A 19,511-nucleotide genomic window follows, 5' to 3' on the forward strand; every position below is an offset into this window, starting at 1 on the left:
TAAAAAGGCAACAAACATACAAAGAGATATGTAGGAAATTAGAAATTAAATGCCAGAAGTAATTTTAAGTATTGTTTTTCTGTCTGCCAAGGTTGCTGTGGAAAATAGTGCTTAACGCATAGTTTGGCCTGTAGGGGTTCTGCTAGCAAGAACAAATCGAAGTCATATCTGCCCGCGAACTGTAAGTTTGAGATAATCATATCTGATGAAGTACTGCTTTGAGAATGCATTCTTTTGTACTTGAACCAGATCGCATTGACACACAAGCTTCAGACCCCCCAAAAGTGTGAGGCTTTCAATAGTGCTTACCTGATACCAGACCCGCATTGCCCGAGACAGTGACTTTCTCCTCGGAACTGCCAGGCTGCATCCGCAGCACAACCTTAAGCTCAATCATGTCTGGCTGACTCTGAAATAGTGAAATCTGATTTACAGATGCTCATTTGTCTAAAGGTTATGATTTATTGCTATCTTATTAAAAGCAAACCTGACAATGCTTGAAAAGACCTGTGCATTTCTGAAAAGACATACAGCTGCCCGATACTTTGACTAGGAAAAGGCGCTATGGTCTTCACTCTGAAATTCATTACTCTAAGGGCTTTAACAGAACAAAAGCCAGATCTTACAGCTAATTGGCCCACCTACACAGCTAAATATGCTTTATAGGTTGAAAATAAAGTTATTTGTCTGAAGAACTAGTGCTATTAACTAACTCATCAGCTAGGTTGCTCCACTGCCGCAATTCTGTAAACATAGTGTTATATGGAAATCCCTAGTCTACCACCTGCACCGCACCACTACGTCCACTGTAAAAATACACAGCTAAGTTAGTACTTTAACGACAAACTGAAATTCATGTGTTAATTAAACAATCAGTATGATGACTCACATTGAATCATGTCCAGTGCACCAGTCGAGCAAGACAGCTAGCGGATTGTTGACCACTACGGCTCAAGGACAAACGGTCAGGCCTACAACAAAGAGAAAAATGGCATAAATGGGTTGCATGCATGTAATTTTGCATATTTTTCATCTTGCCTCTCCACCTGAAACTTCAATCTATGGACATAATAATATTTACATTTAAGATTGTTGGAAATGTTACCCTTACTTGTCCATACCAGGTCCCCCACCCATCCGGAAACAGTCCAAAACCACCTAAAACATCCATTTGGACCAAAATATTGACACCTCTCATCTATTTTAGCACCCAAATCATCAAAACATTCATTAAAATTCATTTTCTACTTGTCTCGCTTGCAGACGAATCCATGTGACCTTGACATTGCAGTAAATGTGCTTTTTAAAGGTTATATTACACTAATTCCGATTCCCATAGGGTCCCATTATAAAACTGACAACTTTCACAGCATTTTTCTTGCCTTTCCGACGTATCAATTTTTCCGAACCTGGTATCATTTTAAAGATGGATCTGTCATCTTCCAATAATTGCAATCAAAAACATACCGTCTCGCAACTTCTAAGAAAGTAAATCGCTGTCGAATGAACCCACCGTAGAAAAACGTGTTTCGGAATCCTAATTTCGACAAAAGCCCCACACAATAGAAAACACACCCTCAAAAGTTCATCTTTTAAGTTAGCTTCCAATCCAAGGCATCAAAGTACTCCAGACACATACAGGATATTACAAATAACCACAAAAGACATGTCTCACATTGTTAAATGGCTTATATTCAAGAAGAGAAAAGGAACTCTTTAGAAATAGGCACTACTTTCGAATGGACCACGGAGGGATACACAATGATTTAGTGTAATGTAACCTTTAAGGGAACTCAACTTTGTCCTATCTTTTTCAAACTTTCTCCACATGAGATTTCAACTATTTCCACAATGAATATGCAATTTCAGTGCATTCGGATGGGGGTAAAGGCCTTAAAATGGCCATTTAAAGCGGTGACTAAATTGGCCGCAGTCAAGTCGGAATGCATGATTTTTAGTCTAAGTGACGACAGCTGATTTTGCGTCTCCAATTATTGTTAGGCGTAACTTTCATGGCAAAAACTGGTATCATTGCATGCGAAATTCACCAATATATCAGCAAAAGGCCCAAATAAATGTATTGATTGTGAATCAGTGTACTTTTCTTGATGAAATAGGAGACTTTTTTTTAAATTTTAAGCACTTTTTTCAATAAAAAACTCACTGACAGCATATGAAATCATGTTTTTTAAGAAAATTATTATTAAAAGCTTCACTTACAATCTAAACATACACATTGCAATTACAAAAATTAATGCTATTATGATGAGAGGCATAATTTTCAGCTTTCAAGCCGATACAAGCCGGCTACCCAAAATTAACACTTAAAAAGGCGCAAATCGCTCCTTCAACAGCTTACGACACAAAGTGACACTTAATGCGCATCCAGATAGTCTCTCTCATATAAATAAGTCCTGTTAGCGACATTTTATTAAGTATTCTCTTTAAAATCCAGTGTTGAAATCGTAAGTTTTGCAAAAATGTCCACAGTCACCATGCAAAAGAGCATGTTTGCTAAGGAATTCCTACGCGAGTGGCCACACTAATGTCGTGGCAGGAAAGTCATTTGGGTGTGATTCCTCTGTAGTTCAGTGAACATTCATTCCACTACCTGGGGATGACTATCAGGATCAATTTTCCCAGCTTGGTGTAGTGTTGACCTTTCAGGATGTTGATGGATCGTCCACAAGCGCTGCACCACTGCGGCCTCTGTTCAGGACACAGAGTCGGATTAGAGTACACAAACCCGCAGTCAGGCAAGGATCATCAAGACCTTTAATAACATAAAATGTTTAGGCCCCTGAAACTGGCAATTATGTTCAACACTGAGATAAGGAAACACATAGAGGAGACATCATGCCATGGCTTTCTCATCATTGACACGGCAAACTCGAGCAGCCGGGGACTTGGCTCTAAACAAAAACAGGTATGCTCCATCAATGTGAGCAAGATGGCATGTCAGAGTTAAAAAGGGCAAACAAACATACAAAGAGATATGCAGGAAATTAGAAATTAAATGCCAGAAGTAATTTTAAGTATTGTTTTTCTGTCTGCAAGGGTTGCTGTGGAAAATAGTGCTTAACGCATAGTTTGGCCTGTAGGGGTTCTGCTAGCAAGAACAAATCGAAGTCATATCTGCCCGCGAACTGTAAGTTTGAGATAATCATATCTGATGAAGTACTGCTTTGAGAATGCATTCTTATTGTACTTGAACCAGATCGCATTGACAGCACAAGGCTTCAGACCCCCCAAAAGTGTGAGGCTTTCAATAGTGCTTACCTGATACCAGACCGCATTGCCCGAGACAGTGACTTTCTCCCGGAACTGCACAGGCTGCATCCGCAGCACAACCCTTAAGCTCAATCATGGTCTGGCTGACTCTGAAATAGTGAAATCTGAATTTACAGATGCTCATTTGTCTAAAGGTTATGAGTTTATTGCCTATCTTATTAAAAGCAAACACAATGACATGCTTGAAAAGACATGTGCATTTCTGAAAAGACATACAGCTGCCCGATACTTGACTAGGAAAAGGCGCTATGGTCTTCACTCTGAAATTCATTACTCTAAGGGCTTAACAGAACAAAAGCCAGATCTTACAGCTAATTGGCCCCACCTACAGCTAAATATGCTTTATAGGTTGAAAATAAAGTTATTTGTCTGAAGAACTAGTGCTATTAACTCATCAGCTATGTTGCTCCACTGGCCGCAATTCTGTAAACATAGTGTATATATGGAAATACCTAGTCTACCACCTGCACCGCACCACTACGTCCACTGTAAAAATACACAGCGAAGTTAGTACTTTAACGAACAAACTGAAATTCATGTGTTAATTAAACAATCAGTATGATGACTCACATTGAAATCATGTCCAGTGCACCAGTCAGAGCAAGACAGCTAGCGGATTGTTGACCATCTACGGCTCAAGGACAAACGGTCAGGCCTACAAACAAAGAGAAAAATGGCATAAATGGGTTGCATGCATGTAATTTTGCATATTTTTCATCTTGCTCTCCACCTGAAACTTCAATCTATGGACATAATAATATTTACATTTAAGATTTGTTGGAAATGTTACCCTTACTTGTCCATACCAGGTCCCCCACCCATCCGGAACAGTCCAAAACCACCTAAAACATCCATTTGGACCAAAATATTGACACCTCTCATCTATTTTAGCACCCAAATCATCAAAACATTCATTAAAATTCATTTTCTACTTGTCTCGCTTGCAGACGAATCCATGTGACCTTGACATTGCAGTAAATGTGCTTTTTAAAGGTTATATTACACTAATTCCGATTCCCATAGGGTCCCATTATAAAACTGACAACTTTCACAGCATTTTTCTTGCCTTTCCGACGTATCAATTTTTCCGAACCTGGTATCATTTTAAAGATGGATCTGTCATCTTCCAATAATTGCAATCAAAAACATACCGTCTCGCAACTTCTAAGAAAGTAAATCGCTGTCGAATGAACCCACCGTAGAAAAACGTGTTTCGGAATCCTAATTTCGACAAAAGCCCCACACAATAGAAAACACACCCTCAAAAGTTCATCTTTTAAGTTAGCTTCCAATCCAAGGCATCAAAGTACTCCAGACACATACAGGATATTACAAATAACCACAAAAGACATGTCTCACATTGTTAAATGGCTTATATTCAAGAAGAGAAAAGGAACTCTTTAGAAATAGGCACTACTTTCGAATGGACCACGGAGGGATACACAATGATTTAGTGTAATGTAACCTTTAAGGGAACTCAACTTTGTCCTATCTTTTTCAAACTTTCTCCACATGAGATTTCAACTATTTCCACAATGAATATGCAATTTCAGTGCATTCGGATGGGGGTAAAGGCCTTAAAATGGCCATTTAAAGCGGTGACTAAATTGGCCGCAGTCAAGTCGGAATGCATGATTTTTAGTCTAAGTGACGACAGCTGATTTTGCGTCTCCAATTATTGTTAGGCGTAACTTTCATGGCAAAAACTGGTATCATTGCATGCGAAATTCACCAATATATCAGCAAAAGGCCCAAATAAATGTATTGATTGTGAATCAGTGTACTTTTCTTGATGAAATAGGAGACTTTTTTTTAAATTTTAAGCACTTTTTTCAATAAAAAACTCACTGACAGCATATGAAATCATGTTTTTTAAGAAAATTATTATTAAAAGCTTCACTTACAATCTAAACATACACATTGCAATTACAAAAATTAATGCTATTATGATGAGAGGCATAATTTTCAGCTTTCAAGCCGATACAAGCCGGCTACCCAAAATTAACACTTAAAAAGGCGCAAATCGCTCCTTCAACAGCTTACGACACAAAGTGACACTTAATGCGCATCCAGATAGTCTCTCTCATATAAATAAGTCCTGTTAGCGACATTTTATTAAGTATTCTCTTTAAAATCCAGTGTTGAAATCGTAAGTTTTGCAAAAATGTCCACAGTCACCATGCAAAAGAGCATGTTTGCTAAGGAATTCCTACGCGAGTGGCCACACTAATGTCGTGGCAGGAAAGTCATTTGGGTGTGATTCCTCTGTAGTTCAGTGAACATTCATTCCACTACCTGGGGATGACTATCAGGATCAATTTTCCCAGCTTGGTGTAGTGTTGACCTTTCAGGATGTTGATGGATCGTCCACAAGCGCTGCACCACTGCGGCCTCTGTTCAGGACACAGAGTCGGATTAGAGTACACAAACCCGCAGTCAGGCAAGGATCATCAAGACCTTTAATAACATAAAATGTTTAGGCCCCTGAAACTGGCAATTATGTTCAACACTGAGATAAGGAAACACATAGAGGAGACATCATGCCATGGCTTTCTCATCATTGACACGGCAAACTCGAGCAGCCGGGGACTTGGCTCTAAACAAAAACAGGTATGCTCCATCAATGTGAGCAAGATGGCATGTCAGAGTTAAAAAGGGCAAACAAACATACAAAAGAGATATGCAGGAAATTAGAAATTAAATGCCAGAAGTAATTTTAAGTATTGTTTTTCTGTCTGCAAGGGTTGCTGTGGAAAATAGTGCTTAACGCATAGTTTGGCCTGTAGGGGTTCTGCTAGCAAGAACAAATCGAAGTCATATCTGCCCGCGAACTGTAAGTTTGAGATAATCATATCTGATGAAGTACTGCTTTGAGAATGCATTCTTATTGTACTTGAACCAGATCGCATTGACAGCACAAGGCTTCAGACCCCCCAAAAGTGTGAGGCTTTCAATAGTGCTTACCTGATACCAGACCGCATTGCCCGAGACAGTGACTTTCTCCCGGAACTGCACAGGCTGCATCCGCAGCACAACCCTTAAGCTCAATCATGGTCTGGCTGACTCTGAAATAGTGAAATCTGAATTTACAGATGCTCATTTGTCTAAAGGTTATGAGTTTATTGCCTATCTTATTAAAAGCAAACACAATGACATGCTTGAAAAGACATGTGCATTTCTGAAAAGACATACAGCTGCCCGATACTTGACTAGGAAAAGGCGCTATGGTCTTCACTCTGAAATTCATTACTCTAAGGGCTTAACAGAACAAAAGCCAGATCTTACAGCTAATTGGCCCCACCTACAGCTAAATATGCTTTATAGGTTGAAAATAAAGTTATTTGTCTGAAGAACTAGTGCTATTAACTCATCAGCTATGTTGCTCCACTGGCCGCAATTCTGTAAACATAGTGTATATATGGAAATACCTAGTCTACCACCTGCACCGCACCACTACGTCCACTGTAAAAATACACAGCGAAGTTAGTACTTTAACGAACAAACTGAAATTCATGTGTTAATTAAACAATCAGTATGATGACTCACATTGAAATCATGTCCAGTGCACCAGTCAGAGCAAGACAGCTAGCGGATTGTTGACCATCTACGGCTCAAGGACAAACGGTCAGGCCTACAAACAAAGAGAAAAATGGCATAAATGGGTTGCATGCATGTAATTTTGCATATTTTTCATCTTGCTCTCCACCTGAAACTTCAATCTATGGACATAATAATATTTACATTTAAGATTTGTTGGAAATGTTACCCTTACTTGTCCATACCAGGTCCCCCACCCATCCGGAACAGTCCAAAACCACCTAAAACATCCATTTGGACCAAAATATTGACACCTCTCATCTATTTTAGCACCCAAATCATCAAAACATTCATTAAAATTCATTTTCTACTTGTCTCGCTTGCAGACGAATCCATGTGACCTTGACATTGCAGTAAATGTGCTTTTTAAAGGTTATATTACACTAATTCCGATTCCCATAGGGTCCCATTATAAAACTGACAACTTTCACAGCATTTTTCTTGCCTTTCCGACGTATCAATTTTTCCGAACCTGGTATCATTTTAAAGATGGATCTGTCATCTTCCAATAATTGCAATCAAAAACATACCGTCTCGCAACTTCTAAGAAAGTAAATCGCTGTCGAATGAACCCACCGTAGAAAAACGTGTTTCGGAATCCTAATTTCGACAAAAGCCCCACACAATAGAAAACACACCCTCAAAAGTTCATCTTTTAAGTTAGCTTCCAATCCAAGGCATCAAAGTACTCCAGACACATACAGGATATTACAAATAACCACAAAAGACATGTCTCACATTGTTAAATGGCTTATATTCAAGAAGAGAAAAGGAACTCTTTAGAAATAGGCACTACTTTCGAATGGACCACGGAGGGATACACAATGATTTAGTGTAATGTAACCTTTAAGGGAACTCAACTTTGTCCTATCTTTTTCAAACTTTCTCCACATGAGATTTCAACTATTTCCACAATGAATATGCAATTTCAGTGCATTCGGATGGGGGTAAAGGCCTTAAAATGGCCATTTAAAGCGGTGACTAAATTGGCCGCAGTCAAGTCGGAATGCATGATTTTTAGTCTAAGTGACGACAGCTGATTTTGCGTCTCCAATTATTGTTAGGCGTAACTTTCATGGCAAAAACTGGTATCATTGCATGCGAAATTCACCAATATATCAGCAAAAGGCCCAAATAAATGTATTGATTGTGAATCAGTGTACTTTTCTTGATGAAATAGGAGACTTTTTTTTAAATTTTAAGCACTTTTTTCAATAAAAAACTCACTGACAGCATATGAAATCATGTTTTTTAAGAAAATTATTATTAAAAGCTTCACTTACAATCTAAACATACACATTGCAATTACAAAAATTAATGCTATTATGATGAGAGGCATAATTTTCAGCTTTCAAGCCGATACAAGCCGGCTACCCAAAATTAACACTTAAAAAGGCGCAAATCGCTCCTTCAACAGCTTACGACACAAAGTGACACTTAATGCGCATCCAGATAGTCTCTCTCATATAAATAAGTCCTGTTAGCGACATTTTATTAAGTATTCTCTTTAAAATCCAGTGTTGAAATCGTAAGTTTTGCAAAAATGTCCACAGTCACCATGCAAAAGAGCATGTTTGCTAAGGAATTCCTACGCGAGTGGCCACACTAATGTCGTGGCAGGAAAGTCATTTGGGTGTGATTCCTCTGTAGTTCAGTGAACATTCATTCCACTACCTGGGGATGACTATCAGGATCAATTTTCCCAGCTTGGTGTAGTGTTGACCTTTCAGGATGTTGATGGATCGTCCACAAGCGCTGCACCACTGCGGCCTCTGTTCAGGACACAGAGTCGGATTAGAGTACACAAACCCGCAGTCAGGCAAGGATCATCAAGACCTTTAATAACATAAAATGTTTAGGCCCCTGAAACTGGCAATTATGTTCAACACTGAGATAAGGAAACACATAGAGGAGACATCATGCCATGGCTTTCTCATCATTGACACGGCAAACTCGAGCAGCCGGGGACTTGGCTCTAAACAAAAACAGGTATGCTCCATCAATGTGAGCAAGATGGCATGTCAGAGTTAAAAAGGGCAAACAAACATACAAAAGAGATATGCAGGAAATTAGAAATTAAATGCCAGAAGTAATTTTAAGTATTGTTTTTCTGTCTGCAAGGGTTGCTGTGGAAAATAGTGCTTAACGCATAGTTTGGCCTGTAGGGGTTCTGCTAGCAAGAACAAATCGAAGTCATATCTGCCCGCGAACTGTAAGTTTGAGATAATCATATCTGATGAAGTACTGCTTTGAGAATGCATTCTTATTGTACTTGAACCAGATCGCATTGACAGCACAAGGCTTCAGACCCCCCAAAAGTGTGAGGCTTTCAATAGTGCTTACCTGATACCAGACCGCATTGCCCGAGACAGTGACTTTCTCCCGGAACTGCACAGGCTGCATCCGCAGCACAACCCTTAAGCTCAATCATGGTCTGGCTGACTCTGAAATAGTGAAATCTGAATTTACAGATGCTCATTTGTCTAAAGGTTATGAGTTTATTGCCTATCTTATTAAAAGCAAACACAATGACATGCTTGAAAAGACATGTGCATTTCTGAAAAGACATACAGCTGCCCGATACTTGACTAGGAAAAGGCGCTATGGTCTTCACTCTGAAATTCATTACTCTAAGGGCTTAACAGAACAAAAGCCAGATCTTACAGCTAATTGGCCCCACCTACAGCTAAATATGCTTTATAGGTTGAAAATAAAGTTATTTGTCTGAAGAACTAGTGCTATTAACTCATCAGCTATGTTGCTCCACTGGCCGCAATTCTGTAAACATAGTGTATATATGGAAATACCTAGTCTACCACCTGCACCGCACCACTACGTCCACTGTAAAAATACACAGCGAAGTTAGTACTTTAACGAACAAACTGAAATTCATGTGTTAATTAAACAATCAGTATGATGACTCACATTGAAATCATGTCCAGTGCACCAGTCAGAGCAAGACAGCTAGCGGATTGTTGACCATCTACGGCTCAAGGACAAACGGTCAGGCCTACAAACAAAGAGAAAAATGGCATAAATGGGTTGCATGCATGTAATTTTGCATATTTTTCATCTTGCTCTCCACCTGAAACTTCAATCTATGGACATAATAATATTTACATTTAAGATTTGTTGGAAATGTTACCCTTACTTGTCCATACCAGGTCCCCCACCCATCCGGAACAGTCCAAAACCACCTAAAACATCCATTTGGACCAAAATATTGACACCTCTCATCTATTTTAGCACCCAAATCATCAAAACATTCATTAAAATTCATTTTCTACTTGTCTCGCTTGCAGACGAATCCATGTGACCTTGACATTGCAGTAAATGTGCTTTTTAAAGGTTATATTACACTAATTCCGATTCCCATAGGGTCCCATTATAAAACTGACAACTTTCACAGCATTTTTCTTGCCTTTCCGACGTATCAATTTTTCCGAACCTGGTATCATTTTAAAGATGGATCTGTCATCTTCCAATAATTGCAATCAAAAACATACCGTCTCGCAACTTCTAAGAAAGTAAATCGCTGTCGAATGAACCCACCGTAGAAAAACGTGTTTCGGAATCCTAATTTCGACAAAAGCCCCACACAATAGAAAACACACCCTCAAAAGTTCATCTTTTAAGTTAGCTTCCAATCCAAGGCATCAAAGTACTCCAGACACATACAGGATATTACAAATAACCACAAAAGACATGTCTCACATTGTTAAATGGCTTATATTCAAGAAGAGAAAAGGAACTCTTTAGAAATAGGCACTACTTTCGAATGGACCACGGAGGGATACACAATGATTTAGTGTAATGTAACCTACAACCCGTTTTCGACCGCTTAAGACTTATTTAGAAAACCGCTTACATCCACGAAGAGATACATGTTTAACTTGAATAACAATGAACTTGATACGCAAAGCAAAGTATGAACACAAATTTTTTTATAGACTTACCTGTTTGTTGTATCTTTTAATTTCACACTTCTTTTATCATGCCAAAATCGGCCATTTTTATTTTCATCCAACCTGTTTTCGACCACTTTCAGATAATTCAAGTTTTGCCAAGTATACTGCACAACAAAAGTTAGTACACAAATAAAATCATTTTAAAGTGCTTTAAACAACAGTAAATATAATCTAAAGTAATTTAAACTGCAAAAAACTGTTTTATTTTGGAACATATTTTGAACATATTTACAGTACTTGTTTAATTTTATATTCATGTTAATTGGTTGAGCACTGGGGCACAAGAAGATGTCTCCCCTTCTGATAACTCTGATAGTTGTGCAGAAAGACAGGTGGACCCAGCCAGAACACTTGTCACACTGTCCCCATTTCACAATAACAATGTATGGCCTCTTACTTAGGTCAGGGCTAAACTTTTTGCACACAATGCATTTTTCAGAGTCTGGTATATCTTCCTCAGAACTACATGTATCACTTTCAGTCACTGTTCTTATAACCTTAGGTTTTTTGGCACAACCAGATACACTTGGTCTTGGATTGATATTTTCTTTATTTGCATCTTTTGAACGTTTGTTACTTTGATTATGTTTATATGTCTGAATTTTGTTAAGGACTTCAGTTTCAGTAATAGCTTGTCCACCTACAACTTTGCTAAGTGTGTTTCTTTGTTTTTTTGCTGTGTCCACATTTTGCAAAATCTTGCCCCCACGCTCCTGTAAAAACTGATCTGCCTTTTCATTATCCTCCAACGGCTCAGACCCTTTACTACAAGCATCACCTGCAGCTGTAACGTGGAAACAGGTTGATGGGGCCACTTGGTGATCAGATATCACATTTTTGTTCAATGGGTAAACACCACTCTTGCGGAAGGCAGCTTGAATGTTGGTAGCTGTGAGTGTTGAGCTGTACACTTTACAAGCTAAACTGGCAACATCATATCGTGATAGTGTACGACCCCCAGATGCTCTTAAATTGCTGTGTAGAGCTGCGTTCCAAGCAACCTCGAAGGGTCCAAAGCAGCTGACATCTAGGGGTTGCAATAGGTGGCTGCAATGAGGGGGTAGTACAAAGAGGATAATATCTTCCTGTTTAGCCCATTGTATTAGGTCCAGTGAAATGTGACTACTGTGGCCATCATAAAGTATCAGGACTGGTTCATTTTTTGATCGTAGGGGTAAGTATTGCAAGACGTGCTCTTTCAAATAACCAGAGAACACCTCTGTATTAGACCATCCTGTTGGGGAAACAGTTCCATTTGTACCAGGTGTCACACCATCTAACAGACTTGGCTGCATTCTCTGACCTGGAAAAACAAAGTAAGGAGGCACTTGCTGACCTACCCCATTTACACAACCAATGACAGTTACATTTTTTCCTCTGCTACCTGTTACGGCAGGAGTTGTGCCATGCTTTGATGAGACAATTTTTGGTGGTTTATGTTCTAGACTGAGCCCCTTCTCATCAATATTGTACAACCGATGGGGTTTTGATAATAGATCATACTTGACAAGAATTTCATGCAATTTGTTGAAATATCGATCCACAGCATCTCTTGTCGCACATCTTGCATGGGCTATATCAAGGCTTCTTGGTTTTTTCACCATTAGTTCTGGCCACCGGTCCAAAAACTTGTACAACCAACGATCAGTAAGAGGTTTTTCTCTTGGTCTCAGGCCTAAGGTGAAGGTATAATCACTTGCAAGGTTTATAGTCTCTTGCCTGGTGTACCCAAAGCCTACTTCACCCATAGTTTGGATGTGACTTGCCAGTAGAGACTCCTGATCAAGAGTAAACAGTGGGTCAGGGCCTGGTTTCACAGTGTCAATACTAATTATCCCATGCAACCTGTCAATAAGTGTTGTTTTGGGGACATTAAAGTACAATGCTGATTTTCTAATTGACATTTGATTGTCTTTTACAGCCATAAAGGCCCTTTGTAAGTCATCAATGTCATAGGATGACCTGTAGGGGCCACGGACAGGATTAGTTTTCTGAAAATATACCAATTATGTTCTATTTTAATATGTGCAATAGAATGAATATATAGCAATTACAATCCAATTAGTTGTTATAAAATGGTTTTCTGATAAGGTTCAGTGGTTATCAAAACACCTAATTTTTTATGCGCAGTATACTACTACTACCAAACGACAATTTAGGTGGCCCTGGAGAAATATGTAAAACACCTTCGTTACGAGAGAGAAATTATCGGTCAAGTTTAAAGCGAGTGAAACCGTTCTAGAAGCTAAAGATAATTAGGGATTAGTAAAAACTACGTAAAATGCAGCATTTCATATTAAAGTGAAACAATTTTACCTGTCGGATCTCCATTTTACGTCATTTAAACCTGGATGACATTTCACCGACACTTGTAAACAAAACTTGCGCGCGACGTCCGGAAATTCGCTTATTTTACTTATGCATGAATAATTTACCGGGGCCGGTCGAAAACAGGAAGTGGTCGAATTCGGGTTGTGACAGGATAAACATAGCGTCGTCCATTTTGTCCGTCAATTTGAACAAATGTTTTCATCATGCCGGAACAAAGTCTTTGAATTCTTATTCAAACTCCATGACTTTAAAGAATGTATGGCACAGATACCACCCAGCACAGTCGAAGCGATCGAAACTGGAAGTTCGTGGGTTTGCTGCTGAAGAAAAGGTGAGTTTTTTTGTCTGTTGGGCAGTCGAGCTTACAATGAGCCTTCCATCGGGATTGGCCTGCTCTAGCTTCAGCGTACAGTTTATATAGTATTGACAGACCTGTACGCTGAAGCTAACCCCGTATCGAAAGTCAACCAGAGTCATAACATATTTATGTCACGCTATAAATCTAGTCAATATAAATTGCCGCCTAAGAGTCTTTTGATGATTTTTGCTTTGGCAGACTCTTGTCAGATTTATTCTGAACGCGAATTATTTCAGCTAGCTATAAATCATAGAAAGCTCATTTTCTTGGATACATTTCTACATATATTGGTGAATGAATATAAAATGGGTGTGACCCCTTATGTACCAGTCCCTTTATGTACCAGTCCCTTTATGTACCACTTTGAGACTTTATGGGGTGCTGGATGTTTCGGTAAATGACCAGTTCGGTAAATTGATTTATAGAGTAAAAGTCGTGGATGTTTCGGTAAATTGATTTTATATAGGAGGTATACCTACAACGAGGTGTTAATGACACCTATTATCGGCTTACAATAACATTGGGGGCATTTATTTGCAAACTGTGGATTACTTTTGAGTTGAGTAATTAATGCCATGCCTAAGGTAAAGAATTTAGTTAATTTTACGATTTAAATAACGCAATACTGTTGTTTGGTTTTTAAATTGGTGCTTTTATTTAATTAACAAAATTATAACATAATAGTAAAAATAAGAAATAATGATTTATGGCGGAATAAATGTAAGCTCTGCAATTACGTTTAATGCTATTTTAAAAAGTTTTTTATGATTAAAGAATAAAGGTTTCATGTTGAATTTTATATTTATTTATATGTTTTATTATTTCTTTCTGGTTGCGAAAAACACACAAAAAAACAATATATAAAATTTAAAACGTGTACGTAATTAATAAAAAGTAATATAATGATACGCGTTATGTTTTATAATTATGTTAAGTGCGCGTGTCATTGAACGTTGAGTTAAGCGAAGAGATACACATACTTGAAAACTGATAAAATTGACATATAACACAACGCCAGCCGAATGAATACACTGTGTAATAGCAAGCTGCCGTGATGATCATTATCTTATCAAATTAATACACTGGCACCTGACTACTGTACTGGAACAATGGGTTTTACGGCCAAAATAACTGATATCATTTTTTGCCCTAACAAATCGGTTCAATAAATAAATAATAACTGATCTACTTTGTAATCCGTTTTATTTACCATATAATATAAATAAGCAACAACTAAACCTTGGATACTATATATATATATTTGAATATTTCATGTCATTTAAAAAAAATGAGGGAGTAAGCACATATTAATTAGATACATTTTTGACGCACTACAATATTTTTACATTTTTATCACACATTTTTATCATTCAGATTTTCTAATACAAATTAGATACATGTACGACACTGTTCAATTTAATGTTACATTTCAACCATATCAGTCGTTCATCTTTCAAGCCTCGTCGTCGTCGAGCATGTGGTGGACCGCTGTGGATGGTCCGAGGGCATTGATGTGGCTGATGATCCTCAGAAGTTCAGTTGTTGTCAGCTTCTCTTCTTCGTAGTCATCCCATGCTTGATGCAGTCTGCCGTGTATCGTAACATACTTCTTCCGCCTGATCTTCGTGAGAAGGTGCTGGCTCACCAGCCGTATATGAAGATCAACAGTCTCAGATTCCTCTCTGAGAAGGTTGGCCAACTTGTAAAGCCCGAGGTTGGCTGAACACGCTCGTGCGTTGATGCGTCTATGCCATCCTGTAATTATAATAAAAACATGTTTGTACTTAATAACAAGATTATGTCATTTTTTTATCAGTTTTTAATAACATTATTATGAAACAAATGCTTATTACCGTTATAGTATGATATGAAAGTATAAGATTAATATACGAAAAATATACAATGTGAATTGTTTCATACTTATAAATTAATAATGCTAATTGTATTATAGTTACCTTCCAAGTCGTTGTTCGTTCGCACCTCCTCTCTAAACACGCACCAATTGAGGGGTCGCCATACACTGCCGTGGATCCATGTACGGGAAATGTACTCGCATACCCGCAGTACGGGACCCCCGACTCCTTCAGCTACCTCCATCAGCCTGTTGAATGCCGGTTCAATCTGTTCAACTGGTAGATAAGGAAGGGACATAATTTTCCTGAAGAACTCGAACTTGTCACCATGTTGCTGATACGCGGTACTCAGTCCCTCTGTGGTGATCTTCCTGTATATCCGCTGTGTAAAGTGGAAGACGCATCCCCGTATCACGGCATCAGGAAAAACCTCTCTTATCGCCTGCCAAGTTGCTGAAAATAGAAAATACATAGAAATTAATAGTAATCAAACATGTATTATTTATGTTATTGCTACAAAAGTAAATTACTCAAATCAATTTAGTCGTTTTCATAACCTTTTTATGACTTACCAGCTTCAAAGTCTAACATAATCCACTCTACAGAGAGATCCCCCAGTCTGCGACGTAGACTCCTGAAAACCTGAAAAATAAGAACGTAAATATTATTTAGTTTAATTTATATTATTAACAAACATTACTACATTAAATTTTTGCGAATTGTTGTTGTTGTTGTATAATAATAATAATCATCATCATCATCATCATGATATTATAATTCTTCTTATTATTATTATTACAAATAATATTACTACATTCGGTTATACATTCGGTTATAATATAACACAATACCTGAACGTAATCATCTTTACTTCGCCTCGACATCAGAGCGTACGCCAGTGGCACCTGCTTCTCATCTTCCCCCTTCTTCACAAATGTGTGGATAGAGTGTAGCTGGTAAAACGGCTGCTTTACCACCTTGAAGGTGCCATCCATATACCACATCTTTGCCTGTCGTAGTAGATCCAGCTGGCGCTGCGTTCCGAAGACGATGTGTCGAGCACCGTCCAGAACAAGGTCGTCCACTATGAAGTCTTCTCCGATGAAGTTTCTGTCAAGCTGAAATAAAAAAATAAATATTTTGGGTTCTATTACATTATTATTGCAACAAAAGTTTAATAATTAAATAATTTAACTATTAAATGATATGTAAGGAGAGGTAGCGCAATACAGTAATGTTGATATAACCGGACGCCTACTTACCTCAAACGCTAAGTCTTTAGGATCATCGGGACGGAGACGTCTGTGGTGGTTGACAACACGAACTAGATTTGCTGGTTTGGGTAGGCTGACATCGTTTGGTGCCACCATATCCTTCATGACACGTTCCACGATTACGGCGGCTGGCTCAAAGACACGTTCTCGCGCCAGTTCCTTCACCTGAAACAAATATAACGTAAGTTATCTATAATTATAAATTATATTGTTCAAAATAAAATACACTTCAAAGTAAAATAGATTTAATAAAATAAGTTATAAGACAATATCCATATTATAAGCTAGATAAGATTATAAGTTAGATTTTGCAAAATAAATTACACTTCAATAATAAAATAGCCAAACAATCGTACCTTCTTAGCTATTTTCATCTTTTTTGTAGCACCAGGATCTTGTGGATGAACGTGTCCTGCTACACCCGATGTGAACATGTCGCGGTACTGTTTCACGGATGCCGGACATTTTACTGTCTTGTTTCGCACCGAGCATCGCCAGAATTGTCTCTCTCCGGACGTTACCTAAAATGATAAAACAAATCATGTGTAATATTTATTTCAGTGAATTCAACATGCGTGTAACGAATTATCATGCAGAATTTTATATTATTATAAACACGTTCATGTGAGCTGCATTTATCAGACATCTTATGTATTATCAATGTATGTAATTCATTTTAATGAAACGTAAAATACATACCCCCTTCGTGTAAGAATATCCATCCGAACTGATCAGTTTCGCCGCACCTCGCTTAGTCCCGGACTCCACAATCTCATACGTAATTACGGCGTCGTCGGCGGGGATTTCGTCGTTCAGCTCAAGGTCATCAGGTAAAGACGTGTCTACCACTGGTGTTGGTCGTTCGTACTCTTGGGCTAGGTCGAATGACACATCTGGTATGGTAGTGTTACCCCCATGTCTTAGATCTTCTTGTGCAAGATTTCTGAGTGGCGATACCGGGATTTCAAGTGGTGGTGGTGGTTCGTCGACGTTCCTGCAACCATTACAGAACCACTCTATCTGTACCTCACCACTGCGCAGTTGCATGTACTGCTGATGGGTAATTTCTAAAAATAAATAAAGCAAAGTTATAACATAATATGATTTTTATATTTACAACCATTATCTGTTAATTTACGTTAATTAAGGCATTACTTATGATCAGTTTTAAATCACGACATTACAGGCGACAACACAATTCACAATTTTAATGTATCTATATTATCACTAAGAAATTACTAAGACTTACCGGTGTGTCTACGGTGACTCCATCTTCCACATGAATCACATGCAATAGCGTGCGCACGAGAAGTGACCTCAATATTGCAGTAAATACATGGATGTTCAGCCATGATTGTATGATACAGTAAAAGAAATCATCTGCCTATATACATACTTTAACATTTGAGCAACAACACTTACCATAATTACTCGATAACCCGCGAAAATTTTCTCTTCATCCTCTCATTGATTTCTTATTTGACAATGACCATGATAATTTTATAATTACCTAATTACATAATAATGTTATTTTTACCACAAATAAACATCCTTTGATGTCACCACCAGTATTTTTTGGTAAACATGATTAAAGAAGGAAAACGTTTGTTTATTTCACAGTTTGAAAGTTACTGGTCGTGTATGTAAAAACTCGGCCACCAGTGTTAAAGCATGTTCACGATCTAAACATAAATATCTAGATTATTTTAAGAATAATACCTTATGTGCAGAACTGTTTGTAGGAAAAAAAAGCGAGAAATTTATTTACATACGAAACAAACATATTTGATCTTATTATTTTAAACCACCGAAAATTAACCATTACATAAACATGAGGTAGTTTGCCAACATAATGAATATGTTGCCCAGCTCTTGCCACGTGGAGGCCACCTCTTGTAAGAGCCACATTATTATATTTTTTTAACTGCTTTAATTAAGGTATTTATCAACTAAATGTTTAAAAACATATATAAAATACAAAACGATCATGACCTTAATATATAATTTACCTCCATCGATTAGAAATTTAATAGGTTGCAAGCCTGGATAATTAATAATAACACTTTGCAAACATCGTACATTTAAACAGATAATTTAATTAGTACCAAACAACTCAATTAATGTACATCAAAATTAATCCACAGTTTGCAAATAAATGCCCCTAATGTTATTGTAAGCCGATAATAGGTGTCATTAACACCTCGTTGTAGGTATACCTCCTATATAAAATCAATTTACCGAAACATCCACGACTTTTACTCTATAAATCAATTTACCGAACTGGTCATTTACCGAAACATCCATAACCCGACTTTATGTACCACCTATATATTGTGTAGGTGTTGTCCATTCATTCATAGCAGTATGAATGGGCATTAATTACCTGTGCAAAATACAAGTGTTGATTGAGTCAATTTGAGTTAAACAAATATTGTCTACTATAACATTGCAATTCATTGTACTGAATCATTTATTTCTTGCTATCAGAAAAGTTTTAAAAATGTGGAAAAAAGTTAAATAAAGCTGAGTAACTTAGTAACTCAGTTCTTACTAAGTATAAATATATAAGATATCCTGATCCACTGTAGAAACTAGAAAAATCTTGCATAATTAAATTATCTGTTGCCTTGAATTTGTTTTAAAAACAGTAAAATATGTTAAATTCACAATGTAATGTTAAGAACCAAAAATTTGAATCTATATTTGAATCTAAACTGTAGCAAATTAAAAAATAGAATTATAAGTCGAAATTGTTCACAGAAGTAGTTATTTCTAATTTTGTTTCAATTGTAAAGAACCAAAAATTTGAATTTTAAATGTACATGTACAAAATAAAATA

At 37.6% G+C, this 19,511-nt stretch overlaps 2 protein-coding genes and 2 long non-coding RNA genes across 8 annotated transcripts; 1 reads left to right on the forward strand and 3 right to left on the reverse strand.

The window, feature by feature from the left end:
• Positions 1-942: 942 nt before the first annotated feature.
• LOC127859082 (uncharacterized) lies at positions 943-10,302 on the reverse strand. Of its 2 annotated transcripts, XR_008039275.1 has the most exons (10): positions 9,814-10,302; positions 9,232-9,332; positions 8,563-8,724; positions 6,838-6,922; positions 6,256-6,356; positions 5,587-5,748; positions 3,862-3,946; positions 3,280-3,380; positions 2,612-2,773; positions 943-971 (listed from the first exon to the last, which is right to left on the reverse strand). It is a non-coding gene; the product is annotated as an uncharacterized LOC127859082 (long non-coding RNA). The 2 variants fall into 2 exon arrangements; XR_008039274.1 differs by lacking the exon at positions 943-971 and having other exon boundaries at positions 2,180-2,773.
• An 812-nt stretch (positions 10,303-11,114) lies between these two features.
• Positions 11,115-13,187, reverse strand: LOC127857365 (uncharacterized). Its single transcript, XM_052393764.1, has 3 exons — positions 13,173-13,187; positions 11,501-12,847; positions 11,115-11,165 (listed from the first exon to the last, which is right to left on the reverse strand). The coding sequence occupies exons 1-3, from the start codon at positions 13,185-13,187 to the stop codon at positions 11,115-11,117; spliced, it is 1,413 nt and encodes a 470-aa protein (XP_052249724.1).
• Positions 13,188-14,731: 1,544 nt separating this feature from the next.
• On the reverse strand, positions 14,732-18,569 carry LOC127858196 (uncharacterized). Of its 4 annotated transcripts, XM_052395166.1 has the most exons (8): positions 17,922-18,569; positions 17,372-17,739; positions 17,029-17,193; positions 16,661-16,837; positions 16,250-16,516; positions 15,971-16,040; positions 15,501-15,851; positions 14,732-15,300 (listed from the first exon to the last, which is right to left on the reverse strand). In XM_052395166.1, exons 1-8 carry the CDS (start codon positions 18,022-18,024, stop codon positions 14,999-15,001), a joined length of 1,803 nt encoding a protein of 600 aa, XP_052251126.1. In that variant the 5' UTR covers positions 18,025-18,569; the 3' UTR covers positions 14,732-14,998. The 4 variants fall into 4 exon arrangements, with proteins under 4 accessions (XP_052251126.1, XP_052251128.1, XP_052251127.1 ...); XM_052395168.1 differs by lacking the exon at positions 17,029-17,193 and having other exon boundaries at positions 16,661-16,831; XM_052395167.1 differs by lacking the exon at positions 17,029-17,193.
• LOC127858197 (uncharacterized) lies at positions 15,162-16,118 on the forward strand. Its single transcript, XR_008038807.1, has 2 exons — positions 15,162-15,302; positions 15,497-16,118. It is a non-coding gene; the product is annotated as an uncharacterized LOC127858197 (long non-coding RNA).
• Positions 18,570-19,511: the final 942 nt, after the last annotated feature.

Source organism: Dreissena polymorpha, chromosome 14, assembly GCF_020536995.1.
Source record: "Dreissena polymorpha isolate Duluth1 chromosome 14, UMN_Dpol_1.0, whole genome shotgun sequence".
NCBI lineage: Eukaryota > Metazoa > Mollusca > Bivalvia > Myida > Dreissenidae > Dreissena > Dreissena polymorpha.